Source organism: Cebus imitator, unplaced genomic scaffold, assembly GCF_001604975.1.
Source record: "Cebus imitator isolate Cc_AM_T3 unplaced genomic scaffold, Cebus_imitator-1.0 Scaffold8, whole genome shotgun sequence".
NCBI classification, from domain to species: Eukaryota; Metazoa; Chordata; class Mammalia; order Primates; family Cebidae; genus Cebus; species Cebus imitator.
The window spans coordinates 2,134,531-2,156,446 of NW_016107323.1; the positions used below are offsets into that span (position 1 = coordinate 2,134,531).

At 41.3% G+C, this 21,916-nt stretch overlaps 1 protein-coding gene across 1 annotated transcript in view; it reads right to left on the bottom strand.

Moving 5' to 3' along the window:
- The window catches only part of ALDH1L2 (aldehyde dehydrogenase 1 family member L2), a 73,025-nt gene that overhangs the window by 45,597 nt on the left and 5,512 nt on the right, over window positions 1-21,916 (bottom strand). The window contains exons 2-9 of the mRNA XM_017540580.2: window positions 14,421-14,565; window positions 11,530-11,764; window positions 9,491-9,656; window positions 7,365-7,466; window positions 6,051-6,140; window positions 3,352-3,486; window positions 2,030-2,155; window positions 1,409-1,500 (exon numbers count right to left, since the gene is read on the bottom strand). Of these exons, the coding sequence (XP_017396069.1) occupies window positions 1,409-1,500; window positions 2,030-2,155; window positions 3,352-3,486; window positions 6,051-6,140; window positions 7,365-7,466; window positions 9,491-9,656; window positions 11,530-11,764; window positions 14,421-14,565 (1,091 nt within the window). The remainder of the gene's footprint in view (window positions 1-1,408; window positions 1,501-2,029; window positions 2,156-3,351; window positions 3,487-6,050; window positions 6,141-7,364; window positions 7,467-9,490; window positions 9,657-11,529; window positions 11,765-14,420; window positions 14,566-21,916) is intronic.

Here is a 21,916-nt window from a genome sequence, read left to right on the forward strand (position 1 = left end):
AGCTGGACATTCAAACAGAAAATCAGTAATTCCTGCAGAAGTATCTTGCTAGCAAAAAGAAAAAAAAGTGCTAATAATACACTACTGAGGTCAGGTGTGATGGCTCATGCCTGTAATCCCAGCCACTAGAAAGGCTAAGATGAGTGGATGGCTGGCCCAGGAGTGCAAGGCTCCTAGTGCAATGAGCTGTGATCATACCACTGCACTCCAGCCTAGGTGACAGAGTGATACGCTATCTGTAATAACAATCACCATAATGTAGTATTAAAATCTTTAGTTAAGCTAATTAGAAGTTTCTGGGAACTCATGAATCACAGCTCTGAGAAATCTATAATTTGAGGAACCAAAACTCTTGACTTTTGAAAACACTCTTGAAATGATTGTTTTGATTTCTGGAATAAAACCTCCATGAATAAAGGGACCTTGTCTAGTTTACACTCTATATCCTCAGTGCTAAAACTGTTCTTGACATGTAGTAAATATTCAATCAATGTTGTTAAGTAAATGAGTAAAGAGAGAGAATATTCATCAGGAATACTGCTTTGTCAATATGAAGGATTTTGTCAAGAGGAGGAACATTTTTATCTTATTTAATTAGTGAATGGCCACAATGTAGCTTGGGATCAAATCCTCTTAGCTTCTATTCACTGTACCCACCATCAAGGGACTGCACAGCCCCTGGTGAGCTCCCAGCTGTCTCATTATCCCAGTAACTCAAAGAAAAACACTTCTGCAAGATGCTGCACCAGTAGGATCCTGGTCCACTTTTCTTGCCACAGAGGAGGCTCTCTGGGACCCCAGCCCTTTCAACTTACTCTAAACCTCTGTGGAGAAATTCTGACTACAGGGTGATTACACTTGTCCTTGCAAATAGCCTGTTAACCCTCATTCTAGATCTATCTTACTGGGCAATTTGCGGGGGGACCAGGGGTAGGAGAAAAAAAGATTTTGGGGAAAGCATAATTAATAGCAGGTATCAGATATTATTCTGGTAATACTATTATTATCAGGTATCAGATATTATTCAGATAATATTCTGGATCAGGCTCCATAGGAAATTCCCTGTTAGCATTCTCACCCAGAGCTCAATTCTGATGTCATACTGGAGGAAAATTAGCTAAGAAACTGGGAGGACACATTTTTAAAAGATGCAAACAGTTCTAAAGGTTGCTTTTTTAGGTATACAGAAGATATGAAAACAACTTCTGGTTAGCAACAAAGAGAACTAAACAGATAGATATGTCTGCTTGACCATGGAAACAATAAAAAATATAAACAATAGAGATGTACCGTAGATAGGTATGATAGGGAAATCAAATCCAGAACAAAGAATGTAAATTTCACTGTCAAACCAAGTCAAAATTCCTAGTGAGGAAATTCCTAGTGAGTCATAAGGTCGTGGTTTTACCTAGCAACATCCATTGAGCTTGCTCCAGATTTAAAGAAGTCTGTTGAGTCTTCAATAATGGGGACATTGCTTAAAATTCCAGCCCAGATGACCTACACAAAAAGGAAACTTTTGTAAGGAAAGTGCCACATAGAACAGTATGGCAGGGATTGGCTAGCTCTTCACCAAACCAATTTCCTCTTCACCTTGTACGCACAGATTGACCACAGTTCTCAGCATCTCTCCAAGTTAGATGCAGCCAATGAACAGGAGTGGAAGTAACCTGCACCACCCCAGTCCTGGCCCATGAAGACCTCTTCCACACCATTCTACACACTCCTTTGCCTTTCTGGCTGCCTGGAATGGAGATGCCCCCCAGGGATACCTTGAAAATAACAGAAACTGGGTCCCTGAATGACTTTACCCCTAACCCTCATGCCAACCTGGAACTGCCTTGGATGACTTATGTGAAAAATCAATTTGTATGTACTGTGTTTGAGCATATGAATTTCCTCTTGCAGCTAATACAAAAAAAGAGGAAATAAAGTTCTGATCCCACTACTTTGAGGACGGATGGTACCAGTTACAAACATGCTTCAGTTTTCCAAGGTAACAGTAAGATTAAGGTCATGATATGTTCACCTTGATGGTCTCCGCCACCTTCACCTCATCGGCTGTGAGTTCTACCACTGACGTCTCACCCGCTGAAAAGTACTGAGAGGCAGGAATCATTTTTCCATCTTCAAACTGCAGATTTCTCACCATCAGCTACAAAATAGCAACAAAACAAGCATAAAAATTGGGAGAATACAAAAGTGAGGCCGGTGGGAGGACTCCTATAGATATATGCAAATAAGGGCAAGATTATTTGGAAAAATACAAAAATATGGATTAAAAGCATTCACCATTATGTGTAAAAGGGCTGAAATGGCATTTGAATGATGGCAGCAGAAAGGAGAAAGTTAGGTCTAGGGATAGGTACATCTCAAAATAGAAAATAAGTCCTGGAAAATTTGACACTCGGATGTAGGTATTTGAGTGTCTAGAATCTACTATGAAATAACAGACACCACTACTACTGCCGCAACTCTGCGGCTGCCGCCTCTGAGCACTTGCTCTGCACCATGCTGGAGAATGCAAGCATGAGTGCTCACTTCGGCAGCACAGATGCTAAAAAAAAAAAGGATGCATGCATGTGCTGAAGGATCTCACCTAATCTCATAAATGCTGATGGAAGCAGATGCGATTATTATTCCCTGATACAGAAAGGGAGGCTCAATGAGGGTCAGTGATTTGTTCAGTGCCACACAGATAGTAAGTAACAGAGCTTGGCATAGAACCTGGAACTGGCAGTACCCTAAGCCTACAGTCTTAACTGATTTATCCTGCAGCAACTGGAAAATATCCGTAAGCTACAAATTACCTTTGCATGCTTCATTGGGAAGCTTTGCAAGGCAACACTGAGGCCCAGGGCCAACCCTCCTGAGCATAGGCAGTGTAGGTGGCACCTGCCTGGTGGATCAGTGGCAAGGGGCATCTGAGGAGGGCCATATCCATTTCACTTGATCCTCCCAGAATCAGGCAGTGGAAAGGCAGACAGATGAGAGATTCTCCTCTGTGTTGTGTAGATGGCAAAACAGACTCAAAGGGGAGAATCATCCTGCCCAAGACCAGAGAATGGGAAGCAGGGACCCACACCCTCGTCTTCCCACTGAATTCCGGCCTCTTTCTCCTTTACAGAAGGCAGCCTATAAAGGTCTGTGGGGCCCATCCTGAGACACCTCATCTCCATCAGGATACTCAGAGTCAGCTCCTCCCCAGCCAGCAATGGAGGTACAGATGTCCTAGCCTCCCCATATCCCAGTGCAAAGCCAGATTACCTTGTGAAAGCTATTCCCTTAATAGCTTGGGTTATAGAAGAAAATCAAAAGGTTATTTCATAGGCAGCCATATTGAACACTCACTGCTTTTCCATCGTTACCAAAAATAACAAGTCCATTTTTGGTAACGAGACCAGGCGTCTTGGCACCTTTAATTTCCAGTGGTTCTCCAGGAGGCACAGAGCTATTCAGTAATGTCGAGCCATAGAAAGTGACCATCTAGTAAAGAGATCAAACCCAGATTGTAAAATCAGGAGAAAAGCTGTTCATAGTGGTATGTACAAGCATCATTCCTTGCAAAAACACTGAAGTTCAGATTATCATCTGTAATAAAATTGAGACACCAGAGTGGGAGAAGCTGTCTCAAACATCCATAGAAATGACACAATGCAAGAGACTGTCTATGAATATGTCATTGGAGAGTTTCCAAAATGCCCCACATCCAGGTGACATGAGTAGGCATTTATCACATATTCACATTGATACCCAGGTGAATACGATAAAAAAGCTCTCAGCCTTTATAGCCTGAAGGTACGGTTTGGGTGGGTGGGGAGATGCTGGAGTGGGCATCAGTGAGGGGCAATGCAGAGTGATAACCAGACTATTACAGTGCAGGGTGATAAGTGATGAGAAGCACAGGGTGCTTTGTGAGTCCGTTCATGGAAACAGGGCTGGATCCAGACTGTAACCAAGAGACGCTGACACTGATTTATGATTGCAATCCTAGGATGACAGCTATCATTTATGGAGCACTATTATGATTATGCCATGATGGTTTGTTGAATACCTACTTTAGGCCAGGGACTAAGTACTTAAATTAGTTAACATGTATTAAACTCCTTTTTAATTTGAGACAGAGTCTTGCTCTGTCGCCCAGGCTGGAGTGCAGTGGTGCGATCTCAGTGCAACCTCTGCCTCCCAGGTTCAAGTGATTCTCTTGCCTCAGCCTCCCATGTAGCTGGGATTACAGGTGCGTGCCACTGCAGCTGCCTAATTTTTTTTTTTATTATTGTATTTTTAGTAGAGACAGGGTTTTACCATGTTGGCCAGGCTGGTCTTGAACTCCTGACCTTGGGTGATCCTCCCACCTTGGCCTCCCAAAGTGCTGGGATTACAGGCTTGGGCTACTGCACCCGGCCAACACATTTAATCTTCACAATTACCCTTAACCCAAGGGAGGTAGTATTATTAGTCCCATTTTACAGTGAGGCAACCAAAGCACCCAGTGGTTAAGTAACCTGCCCAAGGTTACACGGTAAATAGTGGGACAGCCAGAATCTCAATAGAAGCATTCTGGCTTCAGATCCTGCACTCTTTGTTGTTGTTTTTTTGAGACAGAGCTTCACTCTGCTGCCCAGGCTGGAGTGCAGTGGCACGATCTCGGCTCACTTCAACTTCCACCTCCGGGGTTCAAGTGAAACTCCTGTCTCAGCCTCCCGAGTAGCTGGGATTACATGCGCTCGCTACCACGCCTGGCTAATTTATGTAATTTTAGTAGAGACGGGGTTTCACCATGTTGGCCAGGCTGGTCTCAAACTCCTGACATTATGATCCACCTGCTTCAGCCTCCCAAAGTGCTGGCATGAGCCACTGTGCCTGACCCAGATTCGGCACTCTTAACCATTAAACTAAACTCCCTTCCTTGCTCACCCATTGATCCCATGAATTTTTATTGGCACTTAGTATGTACCCAAAATCCTGCTTAACTGCTGAGATTATCAAGACAATCACATGAACCCCTTGCTCCTAAGGAGTTCACAGTCTAGTGTTGTGGGGGATAGATAAAGAGACCCTCACAATATATGATATGCCATACCAGAGGTAGATAGAATGTTGTTAGAACCCAGAGACGGGACATCCGACCCTGCCAGGCTGGACGTGTGAGATCAGGAAACCTCCTGAAAGAGGTGAAACCTGACAGCCTGGGCTGAGTCAATTACCCATGGATAGAAGACCTGTCAGGCCCCTGCTCACCTCTCTGGCCTCAGCTCTCCCCATGCTGTCCTCACAGTCCAGCCCCTGGCTGCACTGAACTCCTTTTCCAAGTCCTTGGGTAGGTGCTGGAGTCTCTCACCTCTGGGGCTTCACCTATTTGTCTTACTCTCAACCTGGTTAACTCTTCTTGAAGTTCGAGCAAAGCAGTGACCTTTTCTTTTAGTTTCTTTCCTTTTTTTTTTTTTGAGACAGAGTCTTGCTCTGTTGCCCAGGCTGGAGTGCAGTGGTGCGATCTCAGCTCACTGCAACCTCCACCTCCCGGGTTCAAGCTATTCCCCTGCCTCAGCCTCCATAGTAGCTGGGACTACAGGTGCAGACCACCATGCTCAGCTAATTTTTGTAATTTTAGTAGAGACAGGGTTTTGCCATATTCGTCAGGCTGGTCTTGAACTCCTGACCTCAGGTGATCCGTCCACCTCGGCCTCCCAAAGTGCTGGGATTTCAGGCATGAGCCACCATGCCTGGCTGCAATGAGCTTTTCTAGGAAGCCTTTCCTAATAGGCCTGAGTCTCAACCTCCGTGATAACATTTATCTTACTGCACTGAGAGTGTTTATTTCTCTGCACTCCCCATAAAACTGCAGGCTTCTTGAGATCAAGGGCTGGATTTAGTGTCTGCTGCACAATAAATGCTCAATACATGCTGAGTAAAGAGGAGAGTGAATCGCAGACCTGCCTCATAACCAAGGAAGAACCATGGGAAGCCCAGATTTATCTGTAATTTACCTCCTACAAAGAAAGGTAATAATCGGGGTTGGAGGTTGAGGGGAGGTGGTCTCTAGAACATACCTGTCCATTTATCTCTGTCCAGGCTCCAGGGACTTTATCATGACCTCGAATCCAATTATGTAAAACTTCAGCAGACCAGTTCCAAGAAATCTAGGAAGGCACAAAACACAGGCTGAGCTTCCTAGACTGTGAACCTTAACGGCAATAAAAAACGCTTCTTGCCATCAGAGGCAGAAATGGGTATGTTATTGGGAAGTAAAGGAATTTTTACCTCTTAGTTTTATTTGGAGAAAGTATTTTGTCAGGTGGCTAATTTAGCAAAAGAGACTTTATTGAAGGACAATGGAAAGCAGAGGGTTATTTAAAGGGATAGTATGCTCTGTAAAGATGAAGTAGAGTGGGCAGTTGAGGGGAGTAGGCCAGTAGCTGTTGGAGAGTTTTATGTTGGGTTTTTATTAGGTTGAACTTTTGTTTTTTAAGTTCCTGCTTCTGTTAAGTCTCTGCCTCTTTTTTTTTTTTTTTTTTTTGTTTTTTTGTGGTCTGTCTTAGTTCTCTGCTTTGTCTGCACCTAGATTTTGTCTCAGGTTTATGGGACCCTCCATATTATTAGTTGGTGTGTATGTGTGGGTTGGTGTTGGGTATGAATATTATCTGATGGTTGTCTTGTTTACTATCATCACCATAGGAAGGTTGTATAGTGGCCAAATCTATGCCTATTGCATCTGTGTATTTTTTTTGGAATTTCTCTCTCTGCCCTAAGCTGTACTTATGGCTCCAGGTTTTTGTTTTTTGTTTTTTGAGTCACGGGTCTCACTGTGTTGGTCAGGCTGGTCTTGAACTCCTGGCCTCAAGTGATCCTCCATCGTCAGCCTCCCAAAGTGCTGGGATTACAGGCATGAGCCACTGCACCCAGTGTGCCCAACATGCCAGGTTTTTTTTAAGGAATATCCCCTTTGCTCTTTTCCTTAGCATGTAGCAGGCAATATTTTGACATTTCACTGAAGTGAAGGAGTATTGAGCAGTCAGTCTTAAGAGGGGTTTCTGGGCATTTTTTATTTGCTTGTTTGTTCATTTGCATAGTATCGCCCCTCCTTTTTGTGCACATTTGACTAAGTGCCCACCCACTCCAGCATTAGAGATACTGTTAATATGCAAATTTAGGGTGGTCTCTCAGACGTGAGTCTTCCCAGACTTTTTTTTCTTTAGGGGACTCCCCTCTCCTGCTTCTGTCTGGCTGCCTGTCTACTGTAACAGGTAGGGCTAGGGCAGGCTGGCTTACAGATCTACCTTTTGGCAAGATCGTAGTATGTGGGAAACTCCTAAAAGGTAGAGGGCCATGAACTCTGAGATGTGTCATTGAGTTGATATAAATACCTCAGCATTTTCCTTTTTCTGTATACCTTCATATGTTGCCCCTTCTTCTGGCTGGGGAATACGAGGAGCTTTTCCATCGGCTATGAGTTGGACAGCTTCTACCTAAGGCCAAAGACGTCACCTGTGTTACAGCCCAGTGATCAACAATGGCATGGTCTATTTGACTAAAATTTCTGCATAACGGAATTACTACCTATAAAGCTATTCAGAGAGTCAGAATATGATGATAACTACCATTTCTTCAGGTCCATCCTGATGAGCAGTGTGGTAGCTACTTTATGTAAAATATCCTTTGTAAAGATAACACAAATCCTGCAAGGTAGATATTGTTATTCCTGTTTTACACAAGAGGAAACTGGCTTAGAAAAAGAGCTAAGCAAGGCTCAACATCACAGGGCGAGCTCGTAGGTGTCAGAAACAGGTTTTGTGTGTGTCCAGGTCTATCTATTGCCAATGGAAGTCTGCCCTCTTAAAAATGACTCCTTTGTTTAAACAAACTGCCATTCCTCTGGATGATTCACTGGAAATGTTAGGAATACAATTATAAGTCTTTGTGAGTTATTTTACTCATCATAATGATTCCAAAAAATGATACTTTATTGTATTTAATAAATTCAACTTGCTTTCTAGTTTAGGAGACATGGAATAAAACAAGTTAAAATCTATCCATGAGTTTGATTGCCTTTGGGAAGTATCATGCAGTTTCTTCTCTGTCGTATTTATGTTTGCCTTGAGTCGACAGCCTCCCATTTTCACTGGGAGGCCTATGTGAGTTCAAGTTCTCAGATTTCTCTCTAAGGACTCACAGCTGCTAAGCAACCCACCCAAGAACACATGGAGGGAGCCATAGGAGAACAGAGCCAAGTTTACAGCTCAGTCCACCCACCTCCATCCAGGCTATAACTAGGTCTGAAATTTCAGCTTCAGCAAATGTCACTGAACACACATAACACTATATTGATTGTAATGATAATTTTATGAGTAGCTACCATGGGCCAGATGCTTTACACAAATAATGTCATTTAATTTTCACAACTGCCCTACAAGTCAGGTGGTATTGTCCACACTGTATAGATGAAGAAACCAAAGCTAAAGAGGCTAAGTGACTTGCCTGGTGTCATACACCAACGAAGAAGTAGAATGGAAATTGGAGCTTAGTTCTTTCTGACATCAAAGCCCTGCTTTCTTAATCATTAAATGATACAAGCAAAGCACTGCTCTCCTCCCTCCTAAATCAATGGCTACTACTGTATTCTCTCATACTATCTCTGAAAAAAATTAAATGACATCAAAATTATCAGCTGAGGCTTTCAATATTTTACAGGCTAATATTTCAATATTTGTATTTGATGGTGTACATGTTTTGGGATTTTTTTTTTTTTTTTTGCCCCAGAGTGCCTCTGAATAAATATAGCAACACCAAATTTCACCCTGTTACAGAGCCTAATTTAAAGTACCTTTACATTTCCATAACAAATTACATAGCAAAATGTCTTCGGATTCTATATGCTTCTTTACAATTAACCATTGTAGGCCAGGTTGAAGATTCAAGTATTTGGCAAAAGAAATGGAGCCGTTTAAATGCTAATATATCCATTGGATCACTGCTCTCAGAAGAACAAGTCAGTTTCTTAGACTAAGAAATTGAAAAGTTCAGATTTCCATCCTAAATATACCATCCCATTAGTTGAAAAAAAGAATACCTAATTTTGTTTTGTTTGTTTTTGGAGATGAAGTCTTGCTCTGTCGCCCAGGCTGGAGTGTAGTGGCACGATCTCGGCTCACCGCAACCTCCGCCTCTCGGATTCAAGCAATTCTTCTGCCTCAGCCTCTCAGGTAGCTGGAATTACAGGTGCCCGCCACTATGCCCAGCTAAATTTTTGTATTTTTAGTAGACTCAGAGTTTCACCATGTTGGCCAGGCTGGTCTCGAACTTCTGACCCCATGATTCGCCCGCCTTGGCCTCCCAAAGTGCTGAGATTGTAAGCGTGACCCGTGATGCCCGGGCTTGTTTTTAAATTTTATATTTTTAGTGAAATTCATATGGATAATTTCTTAATAAAAGAAAAAATATTTTCAAAAATATTTAAAAGTTTACTAAATTCTGGATGGCAAAATATACTAACCATGGCCTTGATTCCCTCAGGAAAAAGAAACCGATTATAAAGCGTATCCACTGTATCATTGGGTTCAACGTCACATGATCTCTGAAGAAGGATGGGTCCTGTATCCAAGCCATCATCAGCCCAGAAAACAGAAAACCCAGCTTTCTTATCTCCAGTAATTAGAGTCCTGTGAAAAGAAGAATTTTAATTTAAAATGTTGGCTAACTATATCATAAAGTGATGAATTAGTGATATTAAAGTGTAAGGTAGTTATAATGGAAAAGTAGACAATGAATGAAGCTGCCATGAGAAACTAACAGTAGAACTGGGAGATGTCAGAGCTCATAAAAAGCACTGCCTACAGTTACTGCTGTTTTATATAATACATCCTCATATCTTCAGTCTTTCTTGTTAATGTATAGTAATGACTTGCAATGAATTCAAAAAGGCATTAGAGTCTATCGTTACTACCACTCACTGACTCCCAGGGGTCAGCTTTCTACTTCAGGATCAAGTAATTTGCCCACTTGGGTTCAATTCCTACATTGAACTTGACCCTGTATTAGCCAGAATAAGAACAGAAGATAAGATAGGATACTCTGTGGAATGTGAAGAACAGAACTGATTATTAATTCAAGTTGTGCTAATTAATTCAGGTGTAAGATTTATTTAGGACTAGAATTAGCTCTAGATTTTCTACATAAATTATAGTATAAGATGGCTGATTAATTCAACAATTCGTATTTTGTGCACTATGAACCTTAGCCTATGAGAAAAATGCTGGCCCTCCAGAAGCTTATAACACAAACAATAAGCTAGACCTGTGAATAAATACATCTAAAAGCATATCAGAGAGTAAGCTAACACAGAGAGAGTATGATGGTAAGTCAGCCATGCCCATGAGGTAAATAAATTTTACTTCTGAGCTACAAATCAAGACCTAAATCAATCAATCAATCATTAACTCTTCAGAAATACTAAGAAATTAACTGGCATTGTTATCAAGATTCTGAAAATATTGATATGCCTTGATCCAATGATGCTGCATGTGGAAACAGTGTAAAGTGAGAAAAAATACAAGTTTAAGTGCAAAGATATTTACTAAATAATAGTATATTATTTATAAGAGCCAAAAAGAAATCAATTCATGTAATCAAAATTTAAATACAATTAATATTTTTCATCACATTTAAACCAAGTGTAGGCTTCCGGCTTATTCCACCAACTTGACACAGAGGAATATTAGGAAGACAGGCAGGTATAGGAGAGAAGGCAGAAAGGGTCGGAAGGCCCACCTTAACCCACAGCATTGTGTCCCTTTGGTGTTAGGTACCCACAGTTTACCAGCCACTATTCTTGACACTGGAAAATTGCAATACAAATGTTAGGCAAAGTCCTCAAGAAGCCTGGAGTTGAATGGGGAAGATGGACAATGAAGATGATCATTTCATCATTGCAAATAATTACTCGATGATCATTTCAAGTAATTCAGCATTTCCTGAAATGTACTTGAGATGCTCTAGGCAAAAAAACAATTTCTGTGGTCAAATAAGTTTGGGAACACTGTGTATTCAGATTTCCTCTAGGGGATTTTGATACTGATGCTAAAGCCCGTATTAATAGCTCAAATGAATCCAACAATTAAAAATCCAGCATAAACCAAATTTACTGATCATAAAACCTTTGTTTGCTCAGTACCTAGTAACAGTCAATGAATGGAGCTAGTACTCCATAGGCTATTCTTGGGAAATGCTGTCCTGCTTCACGCAGTATGTCTAGATCTCAGGGGAGTTCATGCAATAGTAGTAACCAATCAGGACCTCACAGTTGTTCAAGCATGCCTATTTCTTAATCGCCCAGGTAAAAAACAGGTAGGCAATGGAAATAGACTCATCCTCTCTGTAATTAAAAAAGTCTCACTGGATATTCTGGCACACTCTTGAAATCTCAGCTACGTTGCAGGAGGATCATTTGAGATCAGGAGTTTGAATCTAGACTGGGCAACATAGCAAGACCTCATCTCAAAAAAAAAAAAAAAAAGTAAAAAGAGAAAATCTCACCAGTTGATAGCAGAGGCTCCTCTGTGCCTGGGCAGGATGGATGGGTGATAGATGATAGAGCCATGCTTTGGACTATCAATTATATCCATGGGGATGAACTGAGTGCAGAAAGGGAGTACATTCAGCTCTGCACCCACAGATCTGTAGGCCTCCGCCACCTCTTTGATGGTCTTGCCCTTGACTCTCCATTTAGGGAACTTGAACACAGGGGTCCCATCTTTCTCTGCAACCAAAGCTGAGCATAAAAAAGATTTTTTTTTACAAGTTAGCCATAATTTTACATTGCTATGAATTCACATATTGTAATTTTATAGTTTCATGAAATATTTACAAATAAAACATGGTGAAGAACAATTTAGATCGTGACTAGAATTTCACCTGTTGTATCACACTAAGCTGATACTGATCTATATACTTAAGGCATAATAAATTAGAACTGAAAAATTTTTGGCTAGATGATATTTTAAGATTTTAATGAAAGTTTTTTCTTTTTTAGATCGAAATGGTACCTTTATTGCTGATACAACCTTTTAAGAACATAGCTTTAGATTTGGAGCCAAATGCCAATACTTCACCCACCAATTTAACATATTCACCCTGGCACAGTTAGAAAGCCAAGAATCTCTCCCCTCCTTGTGCAGAACAAACTGTAGACCAGAACACATTCTACCTGCCAACTAGGCAGGTCCTGAAAGATGAAGAGTGCAAGTGTTGAGCTGAGCTTTTCTACTGCCTTCTCCCAAATTCACCAAACAAAAAGTTAACGAAGGTGAGAGGCCAAGAATGTAGAATACATGCTCAGCTGCCGCTATGGGTTTTGCCACACTGAACAGACCAAGGTCTCCTTCCTGAGAAGAGTGCTGTCCCCTCCCAAACAAATGACTCCATCCTAATCCCATATGAAAATGGAACGGCCCACCGAAGTGCAAACAGCACAAGCCTATTTATTCCATAATGAAATGTCATTTTTACTATGTGCCTTATACCTTAAGTATATATATACATATATATATATATATATATATATATATATATATATATATATATGTCTTTAGGTATACAGTTTTATATATAAGTAGTATATATTTTAAAAATCAGTCAGGCACAGTGGCTCACATCTGTAATCCCAGCACTTTGAGAGCCAAGGGAGGAGGATTGCTTGAACCTAGGAGTTCAAGACCAGCCTGGACAACATAATGAGACCCCTGACTCTACCAAAAAAAAATTTATTTTTAATTCAGCTGGGTGTGGTGGCACATACCTACAGTCCTAGCTACTTAGGAGGATCACTTGAGCCCAGGAGCTCCAGGTTGCAGTAAGCCATGATCGCGCCATTGCACTCCAGCCTGGGCAATGAAGTAAGACCCTGTCTCTAAAAATTTTTTCAGTTTATAAATATATATGTATATATATACTATTATTAATACATAATGGTATAAATATATTACAGAAATGATAGTACATATTATATATGTTTTATAATATAGTAATATATATTACTTTTATAATGTAATAGTATATATATTTTATATGCTATATGAATTTAATATATAATAGCATATATGTTAATTTTAGGCAATTTCCAGAAGTCTTTAACTAAAGCTTTTCATCTGCATTTTTGTGTCGCTTTCCTTTCTCCTAGATCTGAACAACAAAATTCGTTGACTCAGGGTGAGATGATGTCTCCACCATAAAACCTAAATGCTGGCAGGAAGTCCTGAAGGACCCAACCATCAGGATTAGCCCCTGATCAATCCATTTGGAAGAATCTGAGAGATCAGCACAATAATATTCACAAAATATGAATGTTCATAAGATGTTCAAAAAACTTAACTCACATATCAGATGACAGGAAAATGGATAAATGGTGGTAAAAAAATGTGATCATGGGAGAAAATTGTGAAAGATCGTATGACAAAGAAAAACGGGTGGAGGAAACTTAGAAGCCTTCATTGTAAAAAACGTACTCCACTGAGACAGGCTGAGACATCCAAGTGTTGGGCTTCCGTTTCAGTTTTTGGCTGTCCTAGTTGACTGTTCTCACAGGAACAGTCAGCTACTGTCATCAATGCTTCCTTATTATGAGCCAGGCATAGCGTGAGCACTTTGTGTACATTAATCTAATTTAATGCTCATAGCAGCCACGAGAGGAAGCTACCATTGAACTGAGGCTTAGTAAGATTAACAACTTGCCCAAGGTCATACAGCTGATAAATAGCAGAGTCAGAATTCATTCCTTGACTCCAGGACATATGCTGTTAACCACACGCTGTATTGCTTTCTATAGGTGACTCTATAAGTGAGGTTGGTAGTTTTTCTTTTTCTGAGCTATGCCATGAGCCCAAATGGCCATGACCAATGGAAAGGGGGTCCTGACACTGGGACCAGGCACCAGGGAAGAGTTGATTTCCCAGGATTCATTCTGAAAGGTCTAAAAGTTACATGCTTGCAATCTTTCTGAAGTTCATGTATATGGCAGAGACTGCTAGTTATCCCCCTTCGGCCTTTAGCAATGGATTTCCCTAGTTTAGCTGAACACATAGCCACCCCAAATCAAATCTATATTTCTCAGCCACTCCTCAAATAGATTTGGCCTGTGACTAAGTTCTTGCCAATGGGATACAAGTGGGAGGAATACGTGCAGCTCTGGGTTACACCTTTAATAAAAAGCTTTCCCTGCTTCCCACTCTTTTCCTTCCTTCTTGCTGGAATGCAGACGTGATAGTAAGGGCTGAGGCAGCTGCCTCGGACCATGAGATGAAAGTCCAGCATTGGCAAGGGTAAAACAACAAATAGAAGGAGTGTGTATTGTGTATGCAGAGTTGCCACACCAGCTGATGGCCAGCCCAGACCTGAGAATTTTTGACCCAGTCATCCCATGATGCACTCACCCAGAGGGTCAGCTTTTCCATCCTTGTCTGGAACCGTGAACACCCCTACTACTCGGTGGCCCTCTTTGCAGAGGTGGCTATAGACTTCTTGTCCAAAGACACTCTGGCCAATGAGTGCCAACTTCAGCTTGTTTTTGAAATAAACCTGTGAAACAATTCAATGATGAAGACATAAGCTTGGATAGAAGACATTGGATGAGGGTGCAGCTTGAAAAGTTAGCTCTTGTGTACGATGTTCACTCTTCGGGTATCAGGTACACTAAAAGCCCAGACTTCATCACTATGCAATATATGCATGTAAGAAACCTGCTCTTGGCTGGGCGCGGTGGTTCACACCTATAATCCCAGCACTTTGGGAGGCTGAGGTGGATGGATCACCTGAGGTCAAGAGTTTGAAATCAGCCTGGTCAACATGGGGAAATCCTGTCTTCACTAAAAATATAACAATTAGCTGGGTGTGCTGGTGCACGCCTGTAATCCCAGCTACGAAGGAAGGAAGAAAGGAAGGAAGGAAGGAAGGAAGGAAGGAAGGAAGGAAGGAGGGTGGGCGGGCAGGCTGCCCTTGTATTAAGAAAGAAAAGAAAGGGAAAAAAAAGAAAAAGAAAGAAAGAAAATAAAGAAATCTGCCCTTGTATTCCTAAATATATAAACGTAAAATTTTCATAATTTATAAAAAGAAAAAAATTTTTAAGTACATTGGATAATAAACTTTTTCTTTCATTCATACTAAAAAAATATGACTTGAGGACTAAAGCTCAAAGATCTACAAAATAAAATTTTTATTGATGTACACTGAACACAGGCTACATTACATATAGATAGTAGTAAAAATCATTTCACACCTCAGTATCGCTCATCTTCCCTTTGCCCTAATTTCCTTGATTATTCACTTAATCATTGAGATTGCATATATTTTAATAAGCCATTTCAGCTCCTTGGTGAAATAAGGCGACATGTAAACAAGTAAGTGTGCCATAGTTAAAAGGAGATTAATTCGGATCAGGATCTACCTCAGTGTGACAATGCTTTTATTACTGTGTAATACAGAAATAACTAGACTTACCTTTGATCTCCCAAAGAGGCCGAGAGCTAACATTTAGTGTTAGTATAACACAGAGGTTAAGAGCACAGACTCAGAGCTAGGATGCCTGAGGTCAAAACCTCGTGCTCCCACTTAGTCGTGTGGCCTTAAGCAAGGAACTAACTCTATTTGCTTTTTGGTTTTTGTATTTGTTTTTAGAGGTCTTGCTCTGTTGCCCAGGCTGACGTGCAGTGGCACAATCACAGCTCACTACACCCTTGAACTCCTGTGCTGCAGTGATTCTCCAACCTCAGCCTCCCAAGTAGCTGGGACTACAGGTGTGTATCACCACTCCTTGATGAATTTTTAAATTTTTTTGTAGACAGGTTGGTCTCGAACTTGTAGCCTCAAACAATCCTCCTGCCTTGGCCTCCCAAAGTGCTGGGATTATAGGTGTGAGACACTGTGCCCATCTATTTGCCTTTTCTACCTCTCATATATAAAATGGGAATGATAATAATACCAACATCATCATCATATAGCTGTTTTCTTTTCTTTTTCTTTCTTTCTTTCTTTTTTGGTTGAGACAGAGTCTCACTTTATCATCCAGGCTGGAGTGCAGTGGCATGAACACAGCTCATTGCAGCCTCAACCTCCTGGGCTCAAGCAGTCCTCCTGCCTCAGCCTCCTGAGTAGCTGGGACCACAGGCGCACACCACTATGCCTGGCCAATTTTTAAAATTGTTTTGTAAAGATATGGTCTGAGCATGTTGCCCAGGCTGGTCTCGAACTCTTGGGTTCAGTGTTCCTCCCTCCTTGGCTTCCCAAAGTGCTGAGATTACAGGCACGAGCCACCACACCTGGCCCTCATACAATTGTTATTGACGTAAACATCAGGTGTTGTACTGTATGTGCCATAAAGTACTGTCTAAGTAGAAGCTTTAATAATTTTTAAAGGTCTTGCAATATACTAGACTCTACTATATGTTTTTTCATACAGTGCAGAATTTAAAAATCTTTGTTAAGTGGCCTAAACTCATTTGGCCTCAAGAACTGGCTTGATCTGATGTAATGCTCTCTATAGTCCTTGTAGGTTTTTTATAAATTTGACACAAACTCAATTAGCTTCACCTGATGTCATGCTGTTTATAGTCTTTATTTATAATATTTATAAACACTATATGAATAGTTACATGATTGCTGCAGAAAAATCAATGTGCTTTTTTACGGTACTGCCCCAGAGCCTGCTGGAAATTTTGTGTAATGTACCATGTACTGTATTAACTTTCTAAATTGTAAATAATTCTGAACTCTAAAACATATTTGCCCCCAAGTTTTTAGATAAGGGATCAAGGCCCGAGTATCATTTCAATTCATTTAATCTTCACATCTTTGCTCTTTGATTAACCCCCATTTTGCACCATTTTATGGATGAAGAAGCTGAGGCTTAGAAATGTTAAGTGTATCCACTACTAGAAATGAGGAGAGCCTGGAACATAAATCCCAGTCTGTCTGACATCAAAGCCCATTACGTACCTAAAAATAAAATAATTAGGCTGGGCGTGGTAGCCCACACCCATAATCCCAGCACTTTGGGAGGCCAAGGTGGAAGGATTGATTGAGGCCAGGAGTTCGAGACCAGCCTAAGTCCCATAGCAAGACCCATCCTCAGTCCCCCGCCTCATCTCTACAAAAAATTTAAAAATTAGCCAGGAGTGGTGTCATGTGCCTGTAGTCCCAGCTACTCCTACTTGGAAGGCTGAGGCAACAGGATCGCTTGAACCCAGGAGTTCAAGGCTGCAGTGAGCCATGATTGCGCCACTGCACTCCAGCCTGGGCTACCTAGCAAGACCCTGTCTCTAAAACAAAAATTAATTAAAAATAAAATACTTAACATGAACTATGACTAGCCATTTCTTTCACCTTATTTATAAATTAACCCTGATACACAAAATACAGTGGTTATCAGGAAATATAAACACCATGTAGATAAGAGTGGCACTAAAGAAGTTCCAGTTTTAAGAATGTCTTTGATCAATTACATCTTCTATAAATTCTCCCAAAATGGAGTCTTCACAATGCTTAAGTTCATATGTAGACATGATAATTGTGAGACGATGATGAGGAACCATCATGTACAGTGAAGTAGATGCAGGATTGTGGATTAAGAGAGGGTAATCAGAGGGTCATGACTTCCTACGAGCTTCATTTCTTGGCAGTGCCTCCCCAGAACTCTCTCTACCTTACATTCTTTCGTGTTCGAATATGGCTCCACAGGATCTGAACTCAGAATGTTTATCACCCTCCAATCTAAATGGGATTCTCTAATGTTCTGGAAAGTAATTCTAAATTAATAAAGCCTCATTGAGAAAATCTGTTTATGAAGAAACTTTATTTTCCCTTATTTCCCACTTTATTAGAGGCACACATAACATTCTGTTTTTAGGCATGAACTTAAAAGGATTTCAGATCACAACTTTTCTGCAATTGAGCTGATAATAAAACACAGTTTTAACTAATTTAACTAATTTAAAACAATCCTTTTCTAAGGTCAGCCAAAGTTTCTATCCCCAAAGAACCTAATTAAGCTTCAACAAATACTTGCAAGCAAACAGATTAACTCTGTAACAAGAGCAAATTCACCTGCAGATAATGCATGGCTGACCATTTAATTTCCTCTCCTCAAAAAAATCAAAATATTCTCTATACTACCTTCAAATTCTATAACTAATCCTGTTGCTTGAAATGGAATCGACATGTTGGCCACCTTACAAAAATTTTGGCTTTACCGCACACCATTACCAATGCCAGATATTTAAGACATCTAAAATACTACTTTTAAAACACATAAGAGCCAAGAGACTGAGATGACTCAAATGTAATGCGCCACTCAGCTCAGCTGTCATCTGGTTATTTGGAGTTCAATTATAGATTCAATCCTCTCTGAGAAAGACAGCATTTAAAGGAACCATGTCGGTTGGGCACAGGCATGGTGGCTCACGTTTGTAATCCCAGCACTTCGGGAAGCCGAGGTTGGGGAGGCGGATCACCTGTGGTCAGGAGTTCACGACCAGCCTGAACAACCTGGAGAACCCTGGTCTCTACTAAAAATGCAAAAAATTAGCCAGGCGTGGTGGCAGGTGCCTGTAATCCCAGCTACTTGGTTGGTAGGCTGAGGTAGGAGAATCGCTTGAATCCAGGAGGCAGAGATTTCGGTGAGCTGAGATCGCACCATTGCACTGCACTCCAGCCTGGGCAACAAGAACGAAACTCCGTCTCAAAAAAAAAAAAAAAAAAAGAAAGAAAAAAGAAAACAAAAGAAACCATGTCAGTATCTTTGGAAACACTGCATTCATTGAAACACTTTCTGAGCTTTACGCTAAAGCTATAGGTGAGTTTCTAACTCTGAGAAGTTTTCAGATTTTATAACTATGTTTATAATAAGTTAGCAAGATTCCAGAAACCTGGACTGAGATGTTTTACTCTATTTATTTATTTAGAGACAGGGTTTCACTCCATGGTCACCCGGGCTACAGTGATCTCGGCTCACTGCAGCCTCCTCCTCCTGGGTTCAAGAGAATCTTGTGCCTCAGCCTCTTGAGTAGCTGGGATTATAGGCATGCACCACGAGGCCCAGCTAATTTTTTATTTTTAGTAACAATGGAATTTCACTATGTTGGCCAGGCTGGTCTCGAACTCCTGACCTCAGGTGATCCACCTGCCTTGGCCTCCCAAAGTGCTGGGAGTATATGTTATTTTGCTTCAGTCTTATTTCTCTAGGTGTGATCTGAGGACTGCCTGCCTGTGTTGGCAGAAGTAACTGAGAGAATATGTTTAAAATGTGGATTTCTGGGTCCTACTTCAGATCTGTTGAGTCAGAATCTTAAGCCCAGGAAGCTACACTTTAACAAACTCTTCAATGACTCATAAGTACACAGAAGTCTGAGAATCTCTGCTCTGTAGAGAGTGATATATCCGCCCATAGGAACAAGATTCTGCCTGGGGGAGTTTGGGTCAGGAAGAAAGGGTGGAAATGAGAGCAAACATTTTAATGAGACCCTAGTATGGGCTAAGTATTTCACATTATTACCTCATTTGATTGCACGATGACTCCTGGAGACAGGCATTATTAACCCACTTTATGGATACAGAAATTAAAGCACAGAGAAGTAAAGTAACCAGGAGTCAAATAGCTAGTAAGAGGCAGCCCTGAGATCCCAACTCTGTTTATTATCCTAGTGCCTATTGTTTTTTTATAACACCAGCTGTGCAGTCTTGAACTGGGCCTCATTTTCCATCATCAATTAAAATCAGAATAGTATTAGTACCTATCTCATAAGGTTGTTATAAGGATTCAATGGGATAAAGTGTGTGATGCATTAGCACAGTACGTGGCAATAGTAAATGCTCAGTAAATGTTAACTATTATTATGCCATAAGTAACACCTAGGTACATAAAAATAATGATAATAGATATCTCCTATTGAAAATATACCATGAGCCAAACACTGTATTGAGCCCTTTTCATTAATTCAAAAAGTATTTATCAAATGCTTATCGTACATCTTTAATCCGCACCCCTCTCCCAGTGACCCATTTTGCAAATGAGAAAACAATGGGCTCAGAAAAGTTGAGTAACCTGCCCAAGGGCAGAGCTCATAAGACTCCAGAACAGGATGCTAACCCTGATCTATCTTACTTTAGCAGATGTGTTTCTAAGGCTTTCCTAGCTGAAAGTTCCTCTCCTACTTTAGAAAAAGGAAAACATAGCAACGGTTTGACAGGTCAATTGGGAATAGTTCCATCAGCCTATTTAAGGAAAGGTCACGGTGGTAATGATGTGGGAGACAGCACCATTCTTTAACCAGCTCTCACTATAGGTGTCTGTTGCATTAGTGAGAAAGGACATAAGATGACACACAGTCATTTCCAAATCTGGGTGATACATTCTATAATCTTGTTTCTTTTTTTTCTTTTTTTTTCTTGAGACAGAGTCTTGCTCTGTCACCCAGGCTGGATTGCAGTGGCACAGTCTCGGCTCACTGCAACCTCCACCTCCTAGGTTCAAGAAATTCTTCTGCCTCAGCCTCCCAAGTAACTGGGATCACAGGCACACCCAGCTAACTTTTTTGGTATTTTTAGTAGAGACAACTTCTCTTTAAAACTCAGGAGGTTTGGCCAGGTGCTGTGGCTCATGCCTGTAATCCCAGCACTTTGGGAGGCCAAGGCAGGCAGATCACCTGAGTCAGGAGTTCAAGACCAGCCTGGCCAACATGGTGAAACCCTGTCTTTACTAAAAATACAAAAAAAATTAGCTGGGCATGGTGGCATGCACCTGTAGTCCCAGCTACTTTGGGAGGCTGAGGCAGGAGGATCGCTTGAACCTGGGAGGCAGAGGTTGCTGTGAGCCGAGATTGTGCCACTGCACTCCAGCCTGGGTGACAGAGCAAGACTCTGTCTCAAAAAGCAAAAAAACTCAGGAGGTTTGTTAACCCTGGTCTATGGTCCCGTATAGCAACAGTTAGCTAGCGCTGAGCAGTAATGGCCCCTTTACCCTAGGCGTGGTCTTGCCCTCTATCCAGCTCAGATCCCTCATTTGCATTACCTGTTTGGCCTCTTTGTGACCCCCTACATAAAGATCCAAAGAAGTGGTCCCTGTCCTCAGGAATCCACCAACTAGTAGGGAGGGCACACAAGTTAAGACATAGTAACACCGTGCTAGAATAGGAGAGCACAGTTTGGTTAAGAAAGGAGAAGACTTCTCCAGAAGGGAGCTCCTTAGCTGAATCTTAGAGAATCCATCTTGGGAGTTGGCAGAGAAAAGGGAGAGGATTGTAGGAGGTCCTTGGGAAGTTCCAGGCAGAGGGAGCAGTATTTACAAAGAAACAAACGCATGTGCACAGCGTGTCCAATACGGGCAGTCAGGGAGTGGTGACAAGTGACACCCTAGAGAGAGACATTATGAAGGGCCCTGTGGCAAGTAACTTGGACCTATTGTGAAGACAATGAGATTCACTGAGCGACTTTAAGCAGGAGAGTTAATTGAAAGCAGGAGACTCTAATTTCTATGCTAACACACTGCTGCGGCAACTCTGGAGGCATGAACTAGCTCCGGGGAGGCATGCCCCTTGTGTCGAAAATGGAGCGGACGGTGAAAATGAAAGCTGACCTAGCAATCCACCTTTAGCATATTCACGGGATATAGTTTAGAATAATGCAAAAGCTCTTGCAACCGATTGTAACAAACTCTCATACTAATGGAAGGAACAAGTTACACTTTGCATAGAGGCAGGTCTGCAAGATTCAACCAAGATTCAGGATACCACCATAAATGGCAAATTTGTGCAACTTGATTTTCCTATTGCCTCATTATATAAAGAGGATACTAGTGAGGGCTTTCTTGGATGTCTGGCCAAGAGATCGAGACCATCCTGGTCGACACGGTGAAACCCCGTCTCTACTAAAAAAAAAAAAA